Raw genomic sequence first — 22,961 nt, 5'->3', positions numbered from 1 at the left:
ATGGACGGGTTGGACCGAAGGGTCTGTTTCCATGCTGTACATCTCTATGACTCTATGACTCTACATAGATCATGTACTGACAGCGGAGTTGCAGCGGATATGCAGAATCCAGCAATGTGAAAGTTTGTTGGATTTGTAAAACTCCTGGCAAAATTCTTGTCGAGTTTATCATCAGAATATGAATCTCTTTGCAAACTCACTGCAAAGGATATCCAGTATTATTGGTGCACAGGAAAAGATAAAGCTTTCTCTTTCATCAAGCAATTAATTTTCACAACACACTACTGAGGTTCTACACTGTCACAGAGTTATAGAGTCACAGAGATGTACAGCATGGAATCAAATGCTTCCGTCCAACTTGTCCATGCTGACCAGATATCCCAACTCAGTCTAGTCCCATTTGCTAGCACTTGGCTCATATCTCTCTCGGATGAAGGGCTTTTGCCCGAAACATTGATTTTCCTGCTCCTCAGATGCTGCCTGACCTGCTGTGTTTTTCCAGCACCACTCTAATCTAGACTCTGATTTCTAGTGTCTACAGTCCTCACTTTTGCCATATCTCTGCAAAACCTTCCTATTCATATACCCATCCAAATGCCTCTTAAATGTTGCAATTGTACCAGCCTCCACCACTTCCTCTGGCAGCTCATTCCATAAATGCGCCACCCTTTGTGTGAAACAATTGTCCCTTAGGTCTCTTTTATATCTTTCCCCTCTCACTCTAAACCTATGCCATCTAGTTCTGGACTCCCCCACCCTGGGGAAAAGACTTTATCTATTTATCATATCCATGCCCCTCATGATTTTATAAATGTCTATAAGGTCACCCCTCAGCCTCCAATGCTCCAGGGAAAACAGCCCCAGCCTGTTCAGCGTCTCCCTGTAGTTCAAATCCTCCAACCCTGGCAACATCCTTGTAAATCTTTGCTAAACCCTTTCAAGTTTCACAACATCTTTCCGATAGAGAAGAGACTAGAATTGCACGCAATATTCCAACAGTGGCCTAACCAATGTCCTGTACAGCCGCAACATGACCTCCCAACTCCTGTACTCAATACTCTGACCAATAAAGGAAAGCATACCAAATGTCTTCTTCACTATCCTATCTACCTGCGACTCCACTTTCAAGGAGTTGAAACCTGCACTCCAAGGTCTCTTTGTTCAGCAACACTCCCTAGGACCTTACCATTAAGTGTCTAAGTCCTGCACTGATTTGCTTTCCCAAAATGCAGCACCTCGCATGTATCTAAATTAAACTCCATCTTCCATTCCTCGGCCCTTTGACCTATCTGTTCAAGATCCCGTTGTAATCCGAAGCAACCTTCTTTGCTGTCCACTACAACTTCAATTTTGGTGTCATCTGCAAACTTATCAACTATGCCTCCTATGTTCACATACAAATCATTTATGTAAATGATGAAAAGTAGTGGACCCAGCACCGATTCTTGTGACATACCACTGGTCAAAGGCCTCCAGTCTGAAGAACAACCCTCCACCACCGTCGTCTGTCTTCTATCTTTGAGCCAGTTTTGTATGCAAATGGCGAGTTCTCCCTGAATTCCATGAGATCTAACCTTGCTAACCAGTCTCCCATGGGGAACCTTGTCAAATGCCGTGCTGAAGTCCACATAGATCACACCCACTGCTCTTGCTTCATCAATCCTTTTTTTTTTTACTTTCACAAAAAACTCAATCAAGTTTGTTACAAACAATTTCCCACGTACAAAGCCATGTTGACTATCCATAATCAATCCTTGCCTATTCAATTACATGTACATCCTGTCCCTCAGGATTCCCTCAACTACTTGCCCACCACCAACGTCAGGCTCACTGGTCTATAGTTCCCTGGCTTGTCCTTACCACCCTTCGAAAACAGTGGCACTACATTAGCTCACCTCCAGTCTTCTGGCACCTCACCTCTGACTATCGATGATACAAATATCTCAGCATACTGGGACCAGTAATCAGTTCCCTAGCTTCCCACAGAGTTCTAGGGTACACCTGATCAGGTCCTGGGGATTTATCCACTTTTATCCATTTCAAGACACCCAGCATCTTCTCCGCCATAATATGGACATTTTTCAAGATGCCACCATCTATTTTCCCACATCTATATCTTCCAGGTCCCTCTCCACAGTAAATACTGATGCAAAATACTCATTTAGTATCTTCCTCGTCTCCTGTGGTTCCACGCAAAAGCTGCCTTGCTAATCTTTGAGGGGATTCTGGATTAGTGGTGCTGGAAGAGCACAGCAGTTCAGGCAGCATCCGAGGACAGGCCAAATCAATGTTTCGGGCAAAAGCCCTTCATCAGGAATAAAGGCAGAGAGCCTGAAGCGTGGAGAGATAAGTGAGAGGAGGGTGGGTCTGCAGTCATTGTTTTTACCTCCTTGATCTTTGAGGGGCCCTATTCTCTTCCTAGTTACCTTTTTGTCCTTAATGTATTTATAAAACGCTTTGGATTTTTCTTAACCCTATTTGCCAAAGCTATCTCATGTTCCCTTTTTGCGCTCCTGATTTCCCTCTTAAGTATACTCTGACTGCCTTTGTACTCTTCTGAGGATTTACTCGATCTCCCCTGTCTATAGCTGACATATGCTTCCGTGTTCTTAATCAAACCCTCCATTTTTGTAGTCATCCAGCATTCCCTATACCTACCAGCCTTTCCTTTCACCCTAACAGGAATATACTGGCTCTGGACTCTCATTATCTCATTTCTGAAGGCTTCTCATTTTCCAGCCGTCCCTTTATCTGCGAATGTCTGTCCCCAGTCAGCTTTTGAAAGTTCTTGCCTAATACCGTCAAAATTGGCCTTTCTCCAATTTAGAACTTCAACTGTTCGATCTGGTCTATCCTTTTCCATCACTATTTTAAAACTAATAGAATTATGGTCACTGGCCCCAAAGTTCTCCCCCACTGACACCTCAGTCACCTGCCCTGCCTTATTTCCCAAGAGTAGGTCAAGTTTTGCACCTTTTCTAGTAGGTACATTCTCACACTGACTCAGAAAATTTTCTTGTGCATTCTTATCAAATTCCTCTCCATCTAAAGCCTTAACGCTATGGTAATCCCAGTCTATGTTTGGAAAGATAAAATCCCCTGCCATAACTACCCTATTATTCTTACAGATAGCTGAAATCTTCTTACAAATTTGTTTCTCAATTTCCCGCTGACTATTAGGAGGTCAATAATACAATCCCAATAAGGTGATTATCCTTTTCTTATTTCTCAGTTCCACCCAAATAACCTCCCTGGATGTATTTCTGGGAATATCCCCCCCTAAGTACAGGTGTAATGCTATCCCTTATCAAAAATGCCACTCCCCCCCCCCCCTCCCTTTCTATCATAGAACATCGAACAATACAGTGCAGACAGGCCCTTCAGCCCTCGATCTTGCGCTGACCTGTGAACTGATCTAAGCCCATCACCCTACACTATTCCATCATCATCTATTTGCTGATCCAAGGACTGTTTAAATGCCCCTAATGTGGCTGAGTTAATTGCATTGATAGGCAGGGCTTTCCATACCCATACCACTCCATGAGTGAAGAACCTGCCTTAACATCTGTCTTAAATCTATCACCCTCAATTTGAAGCTATGCCCCCTCTTACCAGCAGATGTCATCATCCTAGGAAAAAGACTCTCAATGTCCACCCTATCTAATCCTCTGACCATCTCCCTTTCTGTCTTTCCTTTAACATTCGTAACCTGTGACATTAAGCTGCCAGTCCTGTCCATCCCTGAGCCATGTTTCTGTAATTGCTATCATAACCCAGTCCCACATTTCTTACCATGCCCTGAGGTCATCTGCCTTCCCTGTATGGCTTCTTACATTAAAGTAAATGCAGTTTAATTTATCAGTACTACCTTGTTCTCCGCTTTGTCCCTGCCTGCCCTGACTGACTCATTTCTTTTCTCAACTGTACCAGTCTCAGATTGATCTCCCTGGGTCCCACCCCCCCCCACCTTACTAGTTTAAATCCTCCCGAGCAGCTCGAGCAAATTTCCCTGCCAGTATATTAGTCCCCTTCCAATTCAGGTGCAATCCTTCCTTCTTGTACGGGTCACTTCCAGCCCAGAAGAGATTCCAATTATCCAAAAATGGGAACCCTTTTCCCATACACCAGCTCCTCAGCTACACATTTCATCTGCTCTGTCCTCCTCTTCCTACCCTCACTAGCTTGAAGCACCAGGAGAAAGCCAGATATTGCTACCCTGGAGGACCTCCTTTTTAAATTCCTGCCTAACTTTCTATATTCTCCCTTCAGAATCTCATCCTTTTCCCTTCTTATGTCTTTGGTATCAATGTGTACAATGATCTCCTGCTGGTCTCTCTCTCTCCCTTTGAAAGCATTCTGCACCCTCTCTGCGACATCCTTGATCCTGGCACCAAGGAGGCAACACACATTACTGATTGTTTTCTGCTGGCCGCAGAAACGTCTGTCAGTGCCTCTGACTAGAGAGTCCCCTATCACAATCGATCGCTTGGAATCATTACATTAGAGCCTGTCTTGATACCAGAAACTTGGCTGTTTATGCTACATTCCCCTGAAAGTCCGTCACTCTCTACATTTTCTAAAACAGCATATTTTTTTGAAATGAGGATAGCCACAGAAGACTCCTGTACTACCTGCCTACCTCTCCTACTTTTCTTGGAGTTGACCCATCTACCTGACTGTATCTGTGGCTTTTCTCCCTTCTTTTCACTGAGATCCATCACACCCCCTAGCTCTTGTAAATGAGAAGAGCATCGACCTAAGAGAAACATTGAATTTGGATGGCGTATGTTGCTCAAATAAAATTGGCCACGTGAATGACATTCCCTGGAGGAGGAATATCACCCCATGACTCACCAGACACCAGATAAACAGTCAACAAGTACTCAGATACTTGCTTTTAGAATATTTGAACACATCAAAGATGTGAATGCAAGACCTGTACAGGGACAAATGAAAGTGCACCACACCACAATGTACAAATTGTTTATGGTTATGAGTGATTATTTTCTTTACACATCATGTGTGTTGGGTAACTAGGAATTCATTTGTATACTAGCTTGTACACTGTGACTTTCTTTCATAATATGACCACTGATGTCATTTACTTTGTGTTCAGAGACATGAAGGTGAAAGCCTTTAAATCAATTCCTTGGAACCCAAACCGTTTCTCACGTTTTATTCCACCATAACCCTTTTAAATATTTTTTTCCACATTTCTTCTCTGTCTATATCTTAATGGATCAGGAAGTGAGAAGAAAAAAAGTCTGTGAAGGGATTTGAAAACCAGCGTGTGATCGGCAACATTGAGGTATTCTTAACTGGATATCAGTGTAGGCTTTGGTGGAAGGCATCTTCTCCCAGCCTGGGGCCAGTGATGAGGAGTCTTCCAACCCAGCATAGCTACCTCGGCCCAGCAACAACCTGGCATGCTGGCCTCGTTCCAGAGGGGTGGTCTCAGCTTGGCATGGTGATCTCCTGGATTGCCTCTTGCATCTTGGCATGAAGGTCTTGTACCAGAATGAATGTCTTTTGTGGTGACCTCCGGGTGTTCTAGAAGCCTGACTTGGCAGGCTTTGTCTGGCATGGAGGTCTTCTTCTACATGGAGGTCTCGTCTCAGTGTGGAGGTCTCATTCTGGGTTTTCAAGCAGCCTGAGGAGTGGTTTTGACCTGACATGGCAGTTGCCTTTTCCCTGAGGGCGGGTCTCGGTTTGGCGGTCTCATCCAGGGTGGAGGTTGTCTTTGGGAGACGCTACCGGGTATTCCAGCGTTTGTCATTTTAATTGGCTTTTCTTGAAATGAAATTGATCTGAGATTAACTTTGCCTTGATTTTTATGCTTTATATCTTCTTATCTATGACTCATGTCATAGATACAGGCGCTGTTATAAAATGTTTCACTGTATTTTTTTGAAAAATGCGGGTGACAATAAATTGCTATTCTATTCTCTTCTAACCTTTCTTCTGCTTGATCGGACTGGCCTTAGCCTGTTCCAATGATGCAATATATTGTGGTATTAGAAATTCGTAGCATAGAGAACTGTGAGCACGAAATCATCTTCCTTCATTGTGACAACGCACATTAAAGTTTGTGTATCTTGCATGACTTACATTGATTAAAAATTGATTGTTTAATTTTGTATTAGTCAAATGTACAATTTATATTGTACACAAATTATGACACAGATTACTTTTGTTCGCAAATAGCTATTTTGACAAATTTCAATTCCCTTGTATTAGTCCTTGCTAACTATCCAGTCACTGGTATGATAAATTTAAATTGCTTGTTTGATTAAAGAAGTTTTCTATTTAAAATGACTTGTGCAAAGGGATTAGTCGTCTCCACCACATAAGAGTAGTCCAAGACTAACATCAATGTAAAACCCTAAATTAAACTGTTAACTTTATTCATGGATTGAATATTTGCGAAGGAAAGTTGCCTATGAGCCACAGATTTAATTAGAATCTTGTCTGTATGAAAATTCTTGTTGATTATGATTCAAATGGAAATTAAAGTTTACAGCCTGTTTGAGCTAATGCACACATTATAATTAGGTCATTTTTATTTTCTGTGCTCAATTCCTTTCATTTAGAAAGCGTTATGATGCAGCACACATTAATTCAGTTATCAGTAGCAGAGAAAGAGCTTTGCTGATAACTGAATTAATGCGCATTGATTTAATTGGAAAATTTTCAATTCTCAGCTCATATGTTTTCTCTAGTTTAATCCTTCAGAAAAAACTGCTTCCAAATTTATATGAATCAAAATCTGTATAATTACAAGTTGGCTATTTTTAATTTCCTGTAATTTCAGACTATTAAGCAAAATAAAGGTCTGACAAATACAAAGATTTACACAAGTGTCATCGGTATGGAGAGGTCTTGTATTTTGCTGACTGATTAGCCATAAGAAGGAAATATTATCCGCTCGCAGGATCTTGCGTGAAAACCATGTATCAAGCTCTAGCCATACAAATGAGTGTAGTTAAGGTCTGTAACAAAATGTCTTAGAGGGTAAAAATTGAACTTCTTTAGAATTTCACCACAAAAATCAAAGAGTAGTTTTATTTTAAATGGAACAGAAAGGAATGAATGAGCAATTTGGCATTTAGCCTTTCTGAACCAATCCAAGCATTTAATTTAAAGTTGTGATGGAATCATGGGAGTTGATAAAATAATAACTAAGGAAAGCTCATTTCTAGAGCAATAAAATGACATTTTGTCATCAAGTACTAATAATGAATAAAATAAGATGTTTTTCTTAACATGAGAATAAAAACAAACTTCTTGGGAGATCTCCACACATAATAAGGGAGGATTGGATAGGCTAACATTCATTCTAAGTAAAGGAAAACAAAAAATAATACCCTGTAAATACTGAAATCACATCTGAGAACTCATGTGACACAACATGGTGTTCATGAGTTAGCTGTGTGGTCAGTGAGCTGAGTAATAAGTCAGTTATTTTGTAGAACATTTTCACCCAGGAATGCTATGAATATCATGTAAGAATTCAAAGCGTACATTTTTATTTTCAGAAGAAATTTTGAAGGGAAATTCTTGACCACATCCGTTAAAAATACAGCATTCAGATTGATTATTGGAATGAGTTGTTTGATTCACATAGTGCAATGATATGGTGGTTTGTATTCACTTTGAAGCATGCCACAATAACATTAGGCCAGTGAACAGGTTGAGAGAAAACGGGCAATTGTGCCATTTTGTTTTAATGTTTCAGCTATCCCAGTTTCACAGCAACGAATGATCCCCTTTTTCTTTTGCTCAATGATCGCAATAATGAATAGCTCTGTCCATTCCAATAGCTCTTGATTTCAATTAATTTTGAAATCTTTATTTCAGCTCATTTCTCGGAGCTAATGCACAATGTAAAATCACATTTTAAGCTCTTATATTTTAGATGAGTAGTACATGCCCAACATTCTACAGTGAAAGGTTGAACCTGTATGGGGAAATAATTGTTCAGATTGAATTTACCCCCGTGATGCATAATATTCTAATATAGGCTTTATGCAAGGCATAATATTGTGTGGGAGATTATCAGGTCAGGATGAGAATAAATAATGGAAATAATCAATTTTATACTTTTATAATGTCACATTCAGAATATTTATTGTTTGCACATAGTATTGAGCATTTATTTGATACTGGTGATGTAGTCATAATGTTTGTAGATATATGGACCCAGATTTTCTGATTTAGAGGTTTTTTTTAAACAAAATATTTAAAACTACTGCATCTCTAATTGACAAGAAATTTATTTTCTCCGTTTGACCACATAACAGGTGTTTCAATCAGCATTGCAAATAAAGCTTTTAATTTTTTTTAAATTGTGTGGCTCCGCATTATTTCACTACCTTTCAAATGTTATTAATGTTGTGATGAAAACAATTTTCTTGTGTGCAATTTGTAATGTGTAAACCAGTAATGTGTGAAAATGATAAGAGACAGGGAACAGAGTTCCAAAAAGTTGTGCATTTGACTGTTGCAAAGTGTAAGTTAAATTCAGTCCTGCTTAGGTACAAATGTAGAGCTTATTGTGAAGTTTCCATAGGTCACTCAGAACCGATCAAGGTTTACTGACCACGTCACAACAAGCAGTAAAGAGGTTATTGACAATTAATTAGGAGCAGGCAATGAAGACAATATCTAGTCCTAAGGTACTTATCAGTTTTGTCAACATGGAAGAATGCTGTCTGCCAGAAAGCTAGCAGTTAGGCAGAGAAGCGGGAAGCTGGTTTATTATTGAAATTAGGGCAAAGGAATATCCATGAGTTAGAATTTCTTTTTCAGAGCAGCTAAAGAGCTGGAATTGTGCCTGTGATGAGATGTTGGAGCGCAATATGGTGAGTCCAGTAATGATGTAGTCTCAGGAGACAGGAATAAGGAACTGGAAGGTCAGCAATCATTGAGGAATTCCACATTTTGAGGTAGTTCTAAAGCTACGTCTTTGAAAGAGAAGAAATTGGAATCCTTGTAAAGTTTAAAGTTTAATGAAAATTGATAATCCAAAATATCTCTAATGTTTAGAAGTGGAGTTGCTGAGAAATGCTTGGAATTTGTCTTGAACACATTTGCTACTTGTTGCGCTCTGTAGGCTGTTTAATCACAGTTTGCTATTCATATTCACATTACATTCATTCTGTTAAGGAGCAAATAGTTTGTGCATAAAATTGTAACTTGGATCACCTTTCTTTCTTTGCATACATAGAAACATTAAAAAAACATGTGCAAGAGTAGGCCATTGAGCCCACTGAACCTGCTCCACCTTTCGTTATGATCATGGCTGATCTCCCATCTCAGTCCCCTGTTCCAACCTTCTCACCATACCGTTCTGTACCTTTAACTCCCTGAACTAAATCAAACTCCTTCTCAAAAATGTTCAATGTTTGGGCCTCAACCATTTTTGGTGAGAGTACACAGGCTCACCATTCTCTGATTGAGGTTATTTATCCATCAGGCTTATTCCATGTACAGTATCCTTCAACCATGTCCCCTGGTTCTGGCCTCCCTGCTCATCGGAAGTATCCTGATTTATACTGTCTAGTGCTGTTAGGATTTTAAAGGTTTCATGAGACACCCCTTCATTTTTCTAAACTTCATTGAATGCATTCCGAATTGCTTATGGTACTAATTGATTCAGTCTTTCTTTATAAATTAGTCCTCCCATTCCTAACAATCAATCTTGTAAAACATTAGTGCATTCATCCTTCCTTAGATAAAGAGACCAAATTGCACACAATACTCTAGCAGTGATCTCACCAAGACCCTGCAATATTGCAAAGAGGCATTCCATTTGCCTCCTTCACCTGCCTGTTGATTGTCAGCTTGAAACATTGAAATAATAAACTTGTCACAGCAAATTCAACCGAGATTTTCAATTAAAACTTGATAAACTCCAGGTAATGGAAAGCTGTATGATATAATGTGTAATGCACCTCGAAAACAAGAAGGAATTGCTGATGAATGAGAACAGTTGGTTGTATAGACTTGACAACACAGATTGATGAAGTATTGGAACACCATGTTGAAACGAAGGTAACTGAACTGACCAGAGCAGTTGCTCAACTGAATTATAAGATTCTTCCAGCACCACTAATCCAAAATCTGGTTTCTAGCATCTGCAGTCATTGTTTTTACCTACCCTGAATTATAAGATTGTCAAGCTTGATAATGCATTAGACCGTGAGACCATAAACAAATACTTGGAGGAAATTATGAAAGAAGTGGAAGTGAAATGTCCACTTTTGACAAATTCGAGTGGAGAAAACAAATGTGTGCAGAAGGCTGTGGTTCATCATTCAAATAAACTCAAAACTAGGATGGCCGAAGAGAGCAAACCTCCCTCGGTGCATATGATTCATCTGACATGGCAAAATCTATTGGAGAGGAAGTAATTGAAGAAGATGATTTTAAAACTGGTTGTCAATCAGAAATAGATACTTTCCACAGGAAACTTAAAGTTATGAGAAGCCCAAGTTCTTCTTTAAGCAAGTTGAGAAACCAATACAACATTCATTTTATCATGTACTGTATTACTCGGCATTCATATGTGAAGAGAAGGAAAGCCACTGGTGGATTGATTTGTAGTTACATTCCTGAAGAAGGGCTTATGCCCGAAACGTCGATTCTCCTGTTCCCTGGATGCTGCCTGACCTGCTGCGCTTTTCCAGCAACACATTTTCAGCTTGTAGTTACATCAGAAAAGTTAAAAATCCACAGTACGCATTAAAAGTACAAATTGGTCAAGATGGTTCAAAAGAAAACTTTGCGTTTTCACTGCATTTGGTTTACCATAAAATGATTATGAACTACATATAATTGTTGATGTTCCAACCGGAGTTTAAAGAGGGAAACTAGAAAAATACAAGCATTTAGCAAAATGATTCGTAAACCCCACTAATCCTACTCATTAGTCAACAGAGTTAAAAGATTACATGCAGTTAGTCAGGAACCGGTGAAGGTGACTATTCTTAAGGTACTTCTCCGTTTAGTAGACCTATAAAGGACCTGTCTGCCAGAGAACTGGATATTGAGCAAAAAAAAGTCTGTAAGCAGTGGTGGTCTTTTAATGAAGTTGGGCAGAGGAATGCCTGAGAATATGAGTGTTCTTCTCAAAGAAGCTGAAAAGCTGGAAGGGTGTCAGTTTTAGATGCTGGATTGAAACCTTGTGAATCGGAAGATAGGATTGAGAAATAGAGAAGCAAGTAGTAATTGAAGTATTCTGTAATGGAGTAGCTTTTGAGTCAGTTCCAGCATGAGGTCTTTAAAAGTCAAGAAATTTGAGTCCTTTGTAAAGCTTAATAAGATTTGATGACCAAACAGTATAACTTATGTTTGAGGGGTTGCTATGAAGTCTGGGATCTGTCTTGACCACATTTGTTATTTGATGTGTCTGTGAGGGGATATATCACAGCTTGTTACCTTTTATTTACCTCATGTTTGTTCTGATTGTCAGAATACAATTAGTATCTTCCTTGTAGATTTTAATGCAGTTCCAACTTTTTATAGAAAAGCTTATTTTTATTTAAAACAATAGGATCTCGTGGCTATATTCTTTCAGCAAATGTGTGAGTCTCACACTTTGTCTACTCGTAAAAAAAATATTATTGGACCCGAACAACTCAAAATTTGGCCGTCTCATCCAAGATCTTAACAACATACTTGTAAAGTCACTTTGAGTTTATTTGTTTTGTAACTTTTAGTTTCCTAATTTTGTGATGAGCAGATGGTTGGCAAAGTTTTCCACGTGATCTTGTATGATATTTATTAATATCAATATTTTTGGACAAACATTGCATGTTGAAAATCATGCTTTATCAAATCCAGGGGTGAAAATGACAACAAAAAAAAATTGCTGGAGAAACTCAGGAGGTCTGACAGCATATGCAGAAAGAAAGCAGAGTTAACATTTTGAGGCTTGTGACCCTTCTATAGATACAGTGTCAGAACTAAGTACAGGATTCGCAGATTTACTCATAGAGTCATAGAGATGTACAGCATGGAAACAGACCCTTCGGTCCAATCCGTCCATGCCGACTAGATATCCCAACCCAATCTAGTCCCACCTGCCAGCACCCGGCCCATATCCCTCCAAACCCTTCCTATTCATATACCCATCCAAATGCCTCTTAAATGTTGCAATTGTACCAGCCTCCACCACATCCTCTGGCAGCTCATTCCATACACGTACCACCCTCTGTGTGAAAAAGTTGCCCCTTAGGTCTTTTTTATATCTTTCCCCTCTCACTCTGAACCTATGCCCTCTAGTTCTGGACACCCCGACCCCAGGGAAAAGACTTAGTCTATTTATCCTATCCATGCCCCTCATAATTTTGTAAACCTCTATTAGGTCACCCCTCAGCCCTCCGATGCTCCAGGGAAAACAGCCCCAACCTGTTCAGGATTCCTGAAGAAAGGCTTATGCCCGAAACGTTGATTCTCCTGCTCCTTGGATACTGCCTGACCTGCTGCACTATTAGGTCACCCCTCAGCCCTCCGATGCTCCAGGGAAAACAGCCCCAGGGAAAAGACTTAGTCTATTTATCCTATCCATGCCCCTCATAATTTTGTAAACCTCTATTAGGTCACCCCTCAGCCCTCCGATGCTCCAGGGAAAACAGCCCCAGCCTGTTCAGGATTCCTGAAGAAAGGCTTATGCCCGAAACGTTGATTCTCCTGCTCCTTGGATACTGCCTGACCTGCTGCACTTTTCCAACAACACATGTTTCAGCTCTGATCTCCAGCATCTGCAGTTCTCACTTTCTCCTAACATCCTTGTAAATCTTTGCTGAACCTTTTAAAGTTTCACAACATCTTTCCAATAGGAAGGAGACCAGAATTGCAAGCAATATTCCAACAGTGACCTAACCAATGTCCTATACAGCCACAACATGACCTCCCAACTCCTGTACTCAATACTCTGACCAATAATCTGCCACTTCTCAGCCCATTGGCCCATCTGGTCCAGATCCTGTTGTAATCTGAGGTAACCTCCACTACACCTCCAATTTTGGTGTCATCTGCAAATTTACTAACTTGTCTTAAACTGGTGATCATTTTACTGTATGATTTACAATTACAGGTCTTTTATTTTTTAACTTCCTACTACTAGATAGAATAGTCAGTGTAGTGTTATCAGTATATTGCTACATGTTTTCATGTGTACCTACACCTTCTGTACAAATTGATTTCAGAACAAGATGTTTTCAATTCAAGCCAAAGTTTCTGTATGTTTCAAGTTTGTTCTCCAAGCACTGATGAAATGCCTATTTTTTTGCTTGGTGAAATTATGCATTGGAGTTAATGATAAATTTGTCATTATAATTTGGTTAACATGCTTTCTGAAATGTTGCCAGTAGTTGCATTATGGTGAAACCTAGCTGGCAATTTTTCAGAAATGTTTTTAAAAGTGACTACATTCCTTTGAAAGTCAGGCCTATAATTGAGATAGAGGCTAGCATTTACTTTTACCTTTGGGCCTTGGATTTAAATATATTCTGAATGATATTCTAATTTTGATTTAAGATATTAAACTCGTGCATGAAATAAATTTTAGTGATTTCCACCTAATTTCTACTACACACACGAGCCAGTAGTAGAAAGCTGTTCACTATTCAGTGCAGAATTAACAATATTTTTCTGAGATGAAACACAGGAAATTGGTGTGAGAGACAGAAAATATCACATTGCCCCAATTCTGAATTTGTAGTTGAGGCCTTTTTGTCTTTCCTGAATAGAGGAAACTTTAGTTTGTATGTGGCCTGTACTACACCCGACCTTGATGTACCTAATATTGACACCAAGCCGGAAAAGAGCAAAGGTATTTTGGTATCCAGAATGAATACACCTCATTTAGGTAAATGTGCACATTCATCTCAATATGCCAGTTTAAAAATTCAGTTTATATCTGGATAGCAGTGAAAAGTCTATGATCTAACACTGTCCTACACTGGCTGTTATTCAAATATTACATTCTCCCAGCTGTTAATTAGTCAACTTTTGAATGAATCTCTCCTGTTGTATCAAGGTCATTGCCTTATTTGCTTTGTATTTTTTAATCTCATCTTGGCAGCTTGCAGTGTTTATTCAGTTCTTTTAAATTCAAAAGATTTTCAATTTAACTCAATTTGTGCTCTGTTCTAGCAATGTATGAACAGTCCTGCGAGGCATATAAGCATCTTGGCAAAACATCGGATTCTTACTGGATAGATCCTGATGGCAGTGGTCCACTAGGACCATTCAAAGTCTACTGCAATATGACAGGTAATATTAATGATTCTATATCAACAACAAGCTTCCTAACTCATATGCATGACCTTGTATAACCTTCCACTATAATCTTCAGTTTTTTGTTTGGACAGTTACTGTTTCTTGTTAATTTATATTGGAAGAACCTGTAGTGAAACTTGGAATTTGACAATGAAAACTCAAATTTTCCTTCATTCCTCATCAGAAAATATTTATTATATTCTCAAGTAAATATATGTGGATTCAGTCATAGGTCTATTCTCATCCAAATATACAAAAAGGGTTTTCCATTTTATATCGAGTAGGACATTTTACATAGATCAGGTGCTGGAACATTGCATGAAAATGCTTTCTATCCCACTGTAATTATAATTAATTGCATTTTTTTGGTTATTAACCTATACCTTTTTCTTGAGTGGATTTCGATATTGACAATTCTCTTTCACATGACCAATGTCATTTGTTGCAGTTTTGTAAACATATGATTCAATTGAAGCAGTCTTAATCTTAATAGCTTGAGAGTAACAATTCATTCTTTCCAACATGAAATAAAATGGCAGGTGTTTTTGAACACACAATAGTGAGATATTTCTCACTGAATCTTTTAAAGAACGTGTGAGTTCAAATTAAAACACAGCAATGTTGGAAATCCGTATCAATTAACACCTGAAATTAAAAGATCTTTAGTGTTTTAGTTGGGACCTTAATTAAAGGGGGCAGAGCTGAAGTGCTACATACAGTTTGGTATCCTAGTCTAAGAAAGGACATGCTTGGTTCAGCAAAGGTTCACCAGACAGATTCCCGGGATGGTAGGACTGACTATGAGGAAAGACAGGATCAACTGGGCATGTAGTCCCTGGAATTTAAAAGAATGAGGGCGGATCTCACAGAAACATATAAAATCCTGATGGGATTGAACAGGCTAGATGTGGGAATAATGCTTTCGGTATTGGAGAAATCCAGAACTAACGGTCACAGACTAAGAATAAGGGTAAGGCATTCAGGACTGAGATGAGGAAGAACTTCTTCAGTCAGAGAGTTGTGAACCTGTGGAATTCTCTCCCCATTAGAAGTTGTTGGGATGTATTCAACAGGGAGCTGGACGTGGCCCTTGTGTCTAAACGGATCAAGGAGTATGTGGAGAGTGTGGGAATAGGATACGAGATTGCTTGATCAACCATTATCATATTTAATGGTGGTACAGGCTTGAGGAGCTGACTGGCCTACTTCTGCAGCTATTTTCTAGGTTTCTATGTTTCTGTGAAGCAGGAGAGTACATGTCTAAAATACAAGGAATAATGGAGAGGAACAGATAAATCTGAAATGTATAAATGCTGGCTACCATCATAAATTGGGAGAGGCAAATATGCAGCAGGATCTGGGTGTCTTTGTGCATCAGTCATTGAAGCTGAGCATGCAGGTGCAGCAGGTAGTAAAGAAGACAAATGGTATGTTGGCCTTCTTTGTGAGAGGTTTTGAATACAGGAGCATGGATGTGTTGTTACAGTTATACAGGGCCTTCTAGGCCACACCTAGAATATTGCGTGTAGTTTTAGTCTGGTTTTTTGAGGAAGGATGCTATTGCTCTTGAAGGAGTGCAGTGAAGGTTTACCAGGCTGATTCCGGGAATGGCAGGACTGACATATGACGAGAAATTGACTAGGTTGGATTTGTTTTTGCTGGAGTTTAGATGAATGAGGAGGGATCTCACAGAAACTTATAAAATTCTCACAGGATGAGACAGGGTAGATACAGGGATGAAGTTCCTGATGGCGAGTGTGTCCAGAATCAGGAGTCACAGTATGAGGATTCAGGGTAGACCATTTAGGATGGAAATGAGGAGATATGTCTTCACCCAAAGAATGGTGAAATGTGGAATTCATAACCACAGAAGCAGTTGAATACATTGCATGTATTCAAGAGGGGGCTAGATATAGCACTTGGAGCGAATAGGATCAAAGGTTATAGGGAGAAAGCATGATTGGGCTATTGAGCTGGATGATCAGCCATGATCATGATGAATGGCATAACAGGTTCAAGGGGCCGAATGGTTTCCTCTTGCTCTAATCTTCTATATTTCGATGTTTAAAAAGGCAACTTTTTGATATATTAGCTCTAATGGCGTCACAAGGTGCTGTAAAGAGGAATGAGCCTTTGAACATTATAAATAGGTCACTTCAGTCTGGTGTGTGACCCAGTGATGGAAAATAAATGGATAAATGGAAGGGAGAATGCCATATTGTGTGTGGCACTTATTGTGAAACCAGCAGAACAAGTGAAACCAAATTCCATCATAAGTTATGTAGCTGACTTTGAGATTTGAGACATAAACCTGCCCCAAGTCCCCATATTAATATTGTGTTGAACACCTCTGAGAATTCAGGGAATTTTAAAAGTGCACAAAACCTGCTAAGCAGGTTCAGAGCAAAGTTATAGAGAAAGGTAATAAGCTTTGGGCATTCAGGCATTTAGCAAAAAGAATCTATCTTCTATATCTCACCTGGGCTGCAGAGGGACTTGAAGATCCAGTTGTCATGGTCCATGTGGGTACCAATGATATAGGTAGAAAGAGGAAAGAAGTTCAGCTGAGAAAATATGAGCAGCAAAGTGCTGCATGATAAAACAAAACCAGAGGTAATAATCTCCTGATTACTATTTGAGCCAGAACAAATTGCCACAGTGACAGCAAGATTTAAGGGGTAAATGTGTGGCTTAAAAATTGGTATCAGAGAAAGAAGTTTGAATTCATGGGAAAGAAAGGAGCTGGTCTAATGTGATGGGCTCCACCTGAATCACCAAAATAAAAAAAACCAGAAGAAGTGAGTTTGGTGGAAATCAGAAACAAAAACAGACATTTCTGGAGAAACTCAGAAGGTCGAGCAGCATCTGTGGACAGAAATCAGAGTTAATGTTGCAGGTCTAGTGACCCTTTTCAGAACTGATAGTAGCTAAAATAAAGTTTCTTTTCTGCGGAGTATATGGTGAGGGGAGGAGGTAAGGAATAAATGATAGGTGGAGATAAAGCCCAAAGAAAGTGAAGAACAGTTGGATAGACAAAGGAGTGGATAATGGTCAGCCTAGGAGGATGAATAGCTGCTCATGGAGATGATTAGTGGCTGACAATGGGTAAAAGCAAGCAATGTGATAACAAGGTTTGATGTATGGGGATTGGGGTAAGGACATGGGAAAGGTGTCTCAAGCCCTAAAATTGTTGATCTCAGTATTGAGTCCACAAGGGTGTTGAGTTCCCAAGTGAAAATTGGGACCTGAACAAAAGCCTTTTGAAAGTATAAGTAAACCACAAATAACCCTAACCCCTTTATCAACATCCTTTAATTACATCCTTGAGAAATTCCAATAGATTTGTCAAGCACAATTTATCTTACATAAATCCACACTGACTGTCTCTGACCCTGCCACTGTTTTCCAAGTGTTTTGCAATTAAGTCTTCTATAATGGGCTTCAGCACTTTTCCCACTACCAATGTCAGGCTAAGTAGTCTAAAATTCTGTTTTCTCTACCTCCTTTTTCTAAAGAAAAATAGTGGGGTTACATTAGGCCTATAGAATCTTGGAAGACGACCACCAATGCATCCAATATTTTGAAGGCCACTTCTTTAAGTACTTGAATGTAGATTATCAGGTGATGGGAATTTATTGGCCTTTATGTTCACTTTGGCCTCGCGTTTCTTTTTTATATACTTATAGATTCTCTTAGTATCTGTTTTTATGCTGCATGATGGTTTACACTCAAAGTTCATTATTTTCTTTTGTAGTAATCTTGTGTTGGTTTTTAAAATGTTCCCAATCCTTTGGATTACCACTCATTGTTGCCACATTGTATGTTTTTGTCTTTCACTTTAATACTATCCTTACATTCCTTGGATAAACTTGATTGTTTTAATCCCTTTGCAGAATAAATATGTAAATTAGCTCACTAAGCTGGAAGGTTTGTTATCAGACACTTTGTCACCATGACTCGGTAACATCATCAGTGAGAGTCTCTGGTGAAATGCTGGTGGTATGTCACGTCTCTCTATTTCTAGGTCTTGGTTTCTTAACGTAGGTGATGTCTGGTTCTTTTTTTCAAGGAAATGTAGATGGGATCAGAATGCTTATTTCTCACTGGGATTTATGTTTTGTGTCATAAACTGTTTTCTTTTAAGTGTCTACTGTTACCACATGGGGTAAACCCCTCTGACAATTTAAACCCACAACACAGAAAAGATTTATCCTGTGCAATAAAAGTGTAAATTCAAGAGGCCAAGCACTATTTAAAGTAAAAATTAACAACTTTATTTTTAATGTATAACAGAGAATAATTAACTGACAACTATTTACAAGTCCTTCCTCTAATCTATATTTTACCTTCCCCTTCCAACACTAGTCTGATAAAACTCCCAATTATGATTTACAAAATAAAACTTCTCATCTCAAAACCAAGCAGCTTTCAGTTTTCTCTGTACTCCTGTCTTCTTTTCTTCTTTTTAGGTGTTCTGCTTCCCAGGTTACTGATCGATAAAGGTATCTTTTAAGAGAGCTATTTTTCTGGGCAGTATGCTGATATTGTTAGCTTGGCAGTTCTCCTCCCAACTGTTAAATTTTCCACAATCTTATACCCCAAAGCATCAGATTGTGTCACTGGCATATAAGATTGTCAATATACTCAATTCAAACTGGATTGGTGTTGGTATTTTTGAGGTATAATTTAAACTGATTGGCCTAATTTGAATCTGTTTTGTTGTTTCCAGGCAACCAGCTACCCTAGTCTGGATTAGAGTGTTGCTGGAAAAGCACAGCAGGTCGGGCAGCAACCAAAGAGCAGGAAAATCGACGTTTCGGACAAAAGCCCTTCATCATCTATTCCTGATGAAGGGCTTTTGCCCGAAATGTCGATTTTCCTGCTCCTTGGTTGGTGCCTGACCTGCTGTGCTTTTCAGCATCACTGTAATCCAAACTCGGGTTTCCAGCATCTGCAGTCCTTGTTTTTAACCAGCTACCCTAGCTAACCCCAGTAGCTGGAGCACATGTTACAGTGTATCTATTTTCAGAACACTTGGTACTGTTAGGTAGTTTTTGCTAGCTTTTAACTCTCTTAAAGGTACAGTACACCCACATCTTCATAACACTCCAGCTATCTATGTCTTCATTCTCTTGTAATTCCTCACTTAAAATTTACATAGTTGCTTCTTACACAAGTTTTCAACCTTGAACTGAATTCTAAACTCTACCACATCGTGGTCGCTGCTTCTGAGATGATTTTTTACTAAACCTAGCTCATTGAGATCCAAAGTAGTCTCATCTCCGATTAGATTTACATATTATTCCAGAAAAATGTCTCAGATAGAGTCTAATAATTCTTCTTCGCAGCTATGTCTGCCAGTGTAATCTTTTCATCTACATGACCGGCAGATGGAGATAAAAGGATCTTTTTCAGGATAACAGTCTGTGACTGGTTGTGTTCCGCAGGGGTCAATTTTGGGACCACAACTAATCATGCTATATATTGACGATCCGGATGAAGAAACTGAGGGCATTATTACTATGTTAGTAGGTGACATAAAGCTAGGTGGTGGGACAGTTAGTCTTGAGGAAGCAGGAGGTCTGCAGAATGACTTAGACAGGCTAAGAGAGTAGGCAAAGAAGTGACAAATGGTATACAATGTAGTTATGTGTTTTAGGTTATGCTCTTTGGTAGGAAAAACTGAGGTGTATTTTTGAAATGGGAAAAGCTTCTGAAATTTGAAGCACAGAGAAACTTAAGAGTTCCAGTTCAAGATTCTCTAAAAGTTAACATCCAGGTTCAGTCGGCAGTTAGGACGACAAATGCAATATTAGCATTCATTTCTAGAGGAGTAGAATAGAAGAGTAAGGATGTGTAAGGTTGAGGGTGTATAAGGCTCTGGTCAGACAGCATTTGGAATATTATGAGCAGTTTTGGGCCCTGTATCTAAGGAAGGATGTACTGCCTTTGAGGGGATCCAGAGGAGGTTCATAAGAATCATTCCAGGGATGAAGGGCTTATCATATGAGGAGCAGTTGAGGACTGTGGGTCTGTACTTGATGGAGTTTAGAAAGATGAGGAAGGCAATCCCATTAAAACTTACAGAATGCTGAGAGACCTGGATGGAGTTGATGTGAAGAAGATGTTTCCACAAGCATAGAGATTAGTGGGCAAAGTCACAGACTCAGAGAGAAGGAATGACACTGAGATAACAAGGAATTTCACCAACCAGAGAGTGGTGAATTCAAGAAACTCATTGCCATTGAAGATTATGGAGGCCAAATCATTGAGTGTCTTTGAGATGGAGATAGATTGGTTCCAAATTAGTAAGGGGATGAACAATTGTCGGGAAAAGGCATGAGAATGGGATTGAGAAATACATTAGCAGTGGTGAAATGATGGTGCAGGCTTGATTGACTGAATGGCCTAATTCTTCTCCGATATGTTATGGTCTTAATATCACCCATGGTTAATGTAATGCCTTTTCTACATGTCCTCAATTGCTCCCGACTTATTTGGTATCCTAAAATGTAGCTAATGCTGGAGAATCTATAGACTACACTCACTGGTTTATCAGTCGTTGAAACTAAATTTTAGCTAATATCCATTACATTTGTAACAAGTATTGTTCCTGCAACAGTAACCCTGAGCCAAGTTGAATGCTCTGGGGACATGATTCGAATCCACGGCTGATGGTGAAATTTGAAAAATAATGTCTCGAATTAAAAGCTATTCTAATTGTTAACTTGTAATCACCATTGATTATATATTACTCCAGAGCCACAGCATTGTGGTTGACTCTTATCTGCAAATGACCTAGCAGTGCATTCGGTTCAGTGGGTAATTAGGTTTGGGTAACTAATGCCGATCTTACCATTGACACCTACTTTTCATGAAAGAATATACAATAATAGTTCAAAAGAAGATTCACCACTATCTCTAATGGGCAATTATGGATATACAATAAATGAAACCTGTCAAGAGTGTGGTGCTGGAAAAACACAGCAGGTCATGCAGCATCTGAGGAGCAGACGAGTCGACATTTTGGGCTTCATCAGGAATTCTCCTGCTCCTCGAATGCTGCCAGACCTGCTGTGCTTTTCCAGTACCACACTCTTGACTCTAACCTCCAGCATCTGCAGTCCTCAGATGGAATAAATGAAATGTTGCCAATGTCACTGATAAGAAGTAAGGGAATCATTGCCCAAGCCTATGCTTTCCTGGTTAAGAAGACTTGGTCTTATTTTGCCAGCATGTTATATATTTTAACAGTTCTACAGATTGCCATGTTAATATCTGTTGCTAGGAATACTGATGAGAATCTGTCTGCTTGAAAACGTTAAGAAAAGATAACTACTATAATGGTGAGTGGTAGAATGACTGCAACCACTTGTACCTTGTTATTTTCTCCCTGTCTCAAATATGTTATGTGTGATTCAGTCTCTGTACATAAAATACTAAAAAGATGGACCACTATCATTGTGCGACAGGCATTACACTTCGTTACTGCATCAGAGGAAATGCCTTTCTATGTGCCAAGAGATAAGACAGCAAATATATAGAACAATTTTACTAGTAGTGTAATTACTAAAAGATATAAAAAGGAAAACTACAAAAACTGGAAATATGAAATGAAGGCACAAGATACTGGAAATGAGCACAATGTTGATTTGCATTAGTATGAGAAAAAAGAGATTTCTGGTCAGATTTTGCAGAAGTGATAGACGTTCTGCAGCTGAGGCTGGAAGTAGAGAATGACCAAACGTTATTAGATAGTGGAATCTTGTATTTTACCAGCTCAGTGACTGCACTCGTCAGGGAACAGGGGTGGGGGAGGGGAGGGGGATGCTGCATCTCACTCATTTAGAACTGTAGCCTTCACCCAATAGCTGTTGATCAATCAGAGGCCCAGGGGTGCAACTGCCTCCACAGTGGCACCACTCACAAAGGCTATTTCTGAGGTTGCACCTACAGAATGAATGATCAGTTCTCACAGAGCCAGTAAGTGGGGTCCAGTGGTGCCAGGGCCAGTCAGGCAGGCCACCACAATTGGGACTGAGAGTGGAACACTAAGAGCAAATGGCAACAATGTTGTGGGAGAAGCCATCGCTGTCAGTGTAATCTTCCCTGGGCCAAACAGTGCCCAAAAAGAAGTGCTGCCTCCCTCAGATCACAGGGATGGCTCTAGAGTTAACTTGGAAGACTCTACAAACAATGTAAGCCCAGTGACACTGGTAAATAATAGCTAAAGATGGAAAATACAGTAAATGGCCCCTGCAGTGGATAAATTGGGTGCTAGAAAGTTGACCTGTCACTCATCACTGCTGTCACTGGCAAAATGAAGGCAGTAGGAAGATCCAGGATTGAGAGTGCGTTGCTGGAAAAGCACAGCAGGTCAGGCAGCAGCCGAGGAGCAGGAAAATCGACGTTTCATGCAAAGCCCTTCATCAGGAATCTAGTGATTCCTGTAGGAAGAGCCAGGCATATTACTGGCATGAGTTCTAACAAAATAATGTAACAATGTTGATAATATTTTCTGTAACATAAGAAGTGGGTGTGAATATTGTGGAATGGAACAATGCAACAGATATTTATTACATGTAACTAAGAACATAAGAACTAAGAGCAGGAATAGGCAATTAAACCCCTCAAGCCAGCTCCACCATTCACTGTGATCATGGCTGATTGCAACT

The 22,961-nt window shown here is 39.5% G+C and overlaps 1 protein-coding gene across 1 annotated transcript in view; it reads left to right on the top strand.

The window, feature by feature from the left end:
• The window catches only part of LOC122550254 (contactin-associated protein-like 2), a 2,198,962-nt gene that overhangs the window by 1,390,621 nt on the left and 785,380 nt on the right, over nucleotides 1-22,961 (top strand). Inside the window, exon 12 of the mRNA XM_043691007.1 lies at nucleotides 14,161-14,280. Within this exon, the coding sequence (XP_043546942.1) occupies nucleotides 14,161-14,280 (120 nt within the window). The remainder of the gene's footprint in view (nucleotides 1-14,160; nucleotides 14,281-22,961) is intronic.

The sequence above is a fragment of the Chiloscyllium plagiosum genome, chromosome 5 (genome assembly GCF_004010195.1).
Source record: "Chiloscyllium plagiosum isolate BGI_BamShark_2017 chromosome 5, ASM401019v2, whole genome shotgun sequence".
Classification (NCBI taxonomy): Eukaryota; Metazoa; Chordata; class Chondrichthyes; order Orectolobiformes; family Hemiscylliidae; genus Chiloscyllium; species Chiloscyllium plagiosum.
Note: the sequence above shows the minus strand (reverse complement) of the source record. Positions and strands in the feature narration are given on the sequence as shown.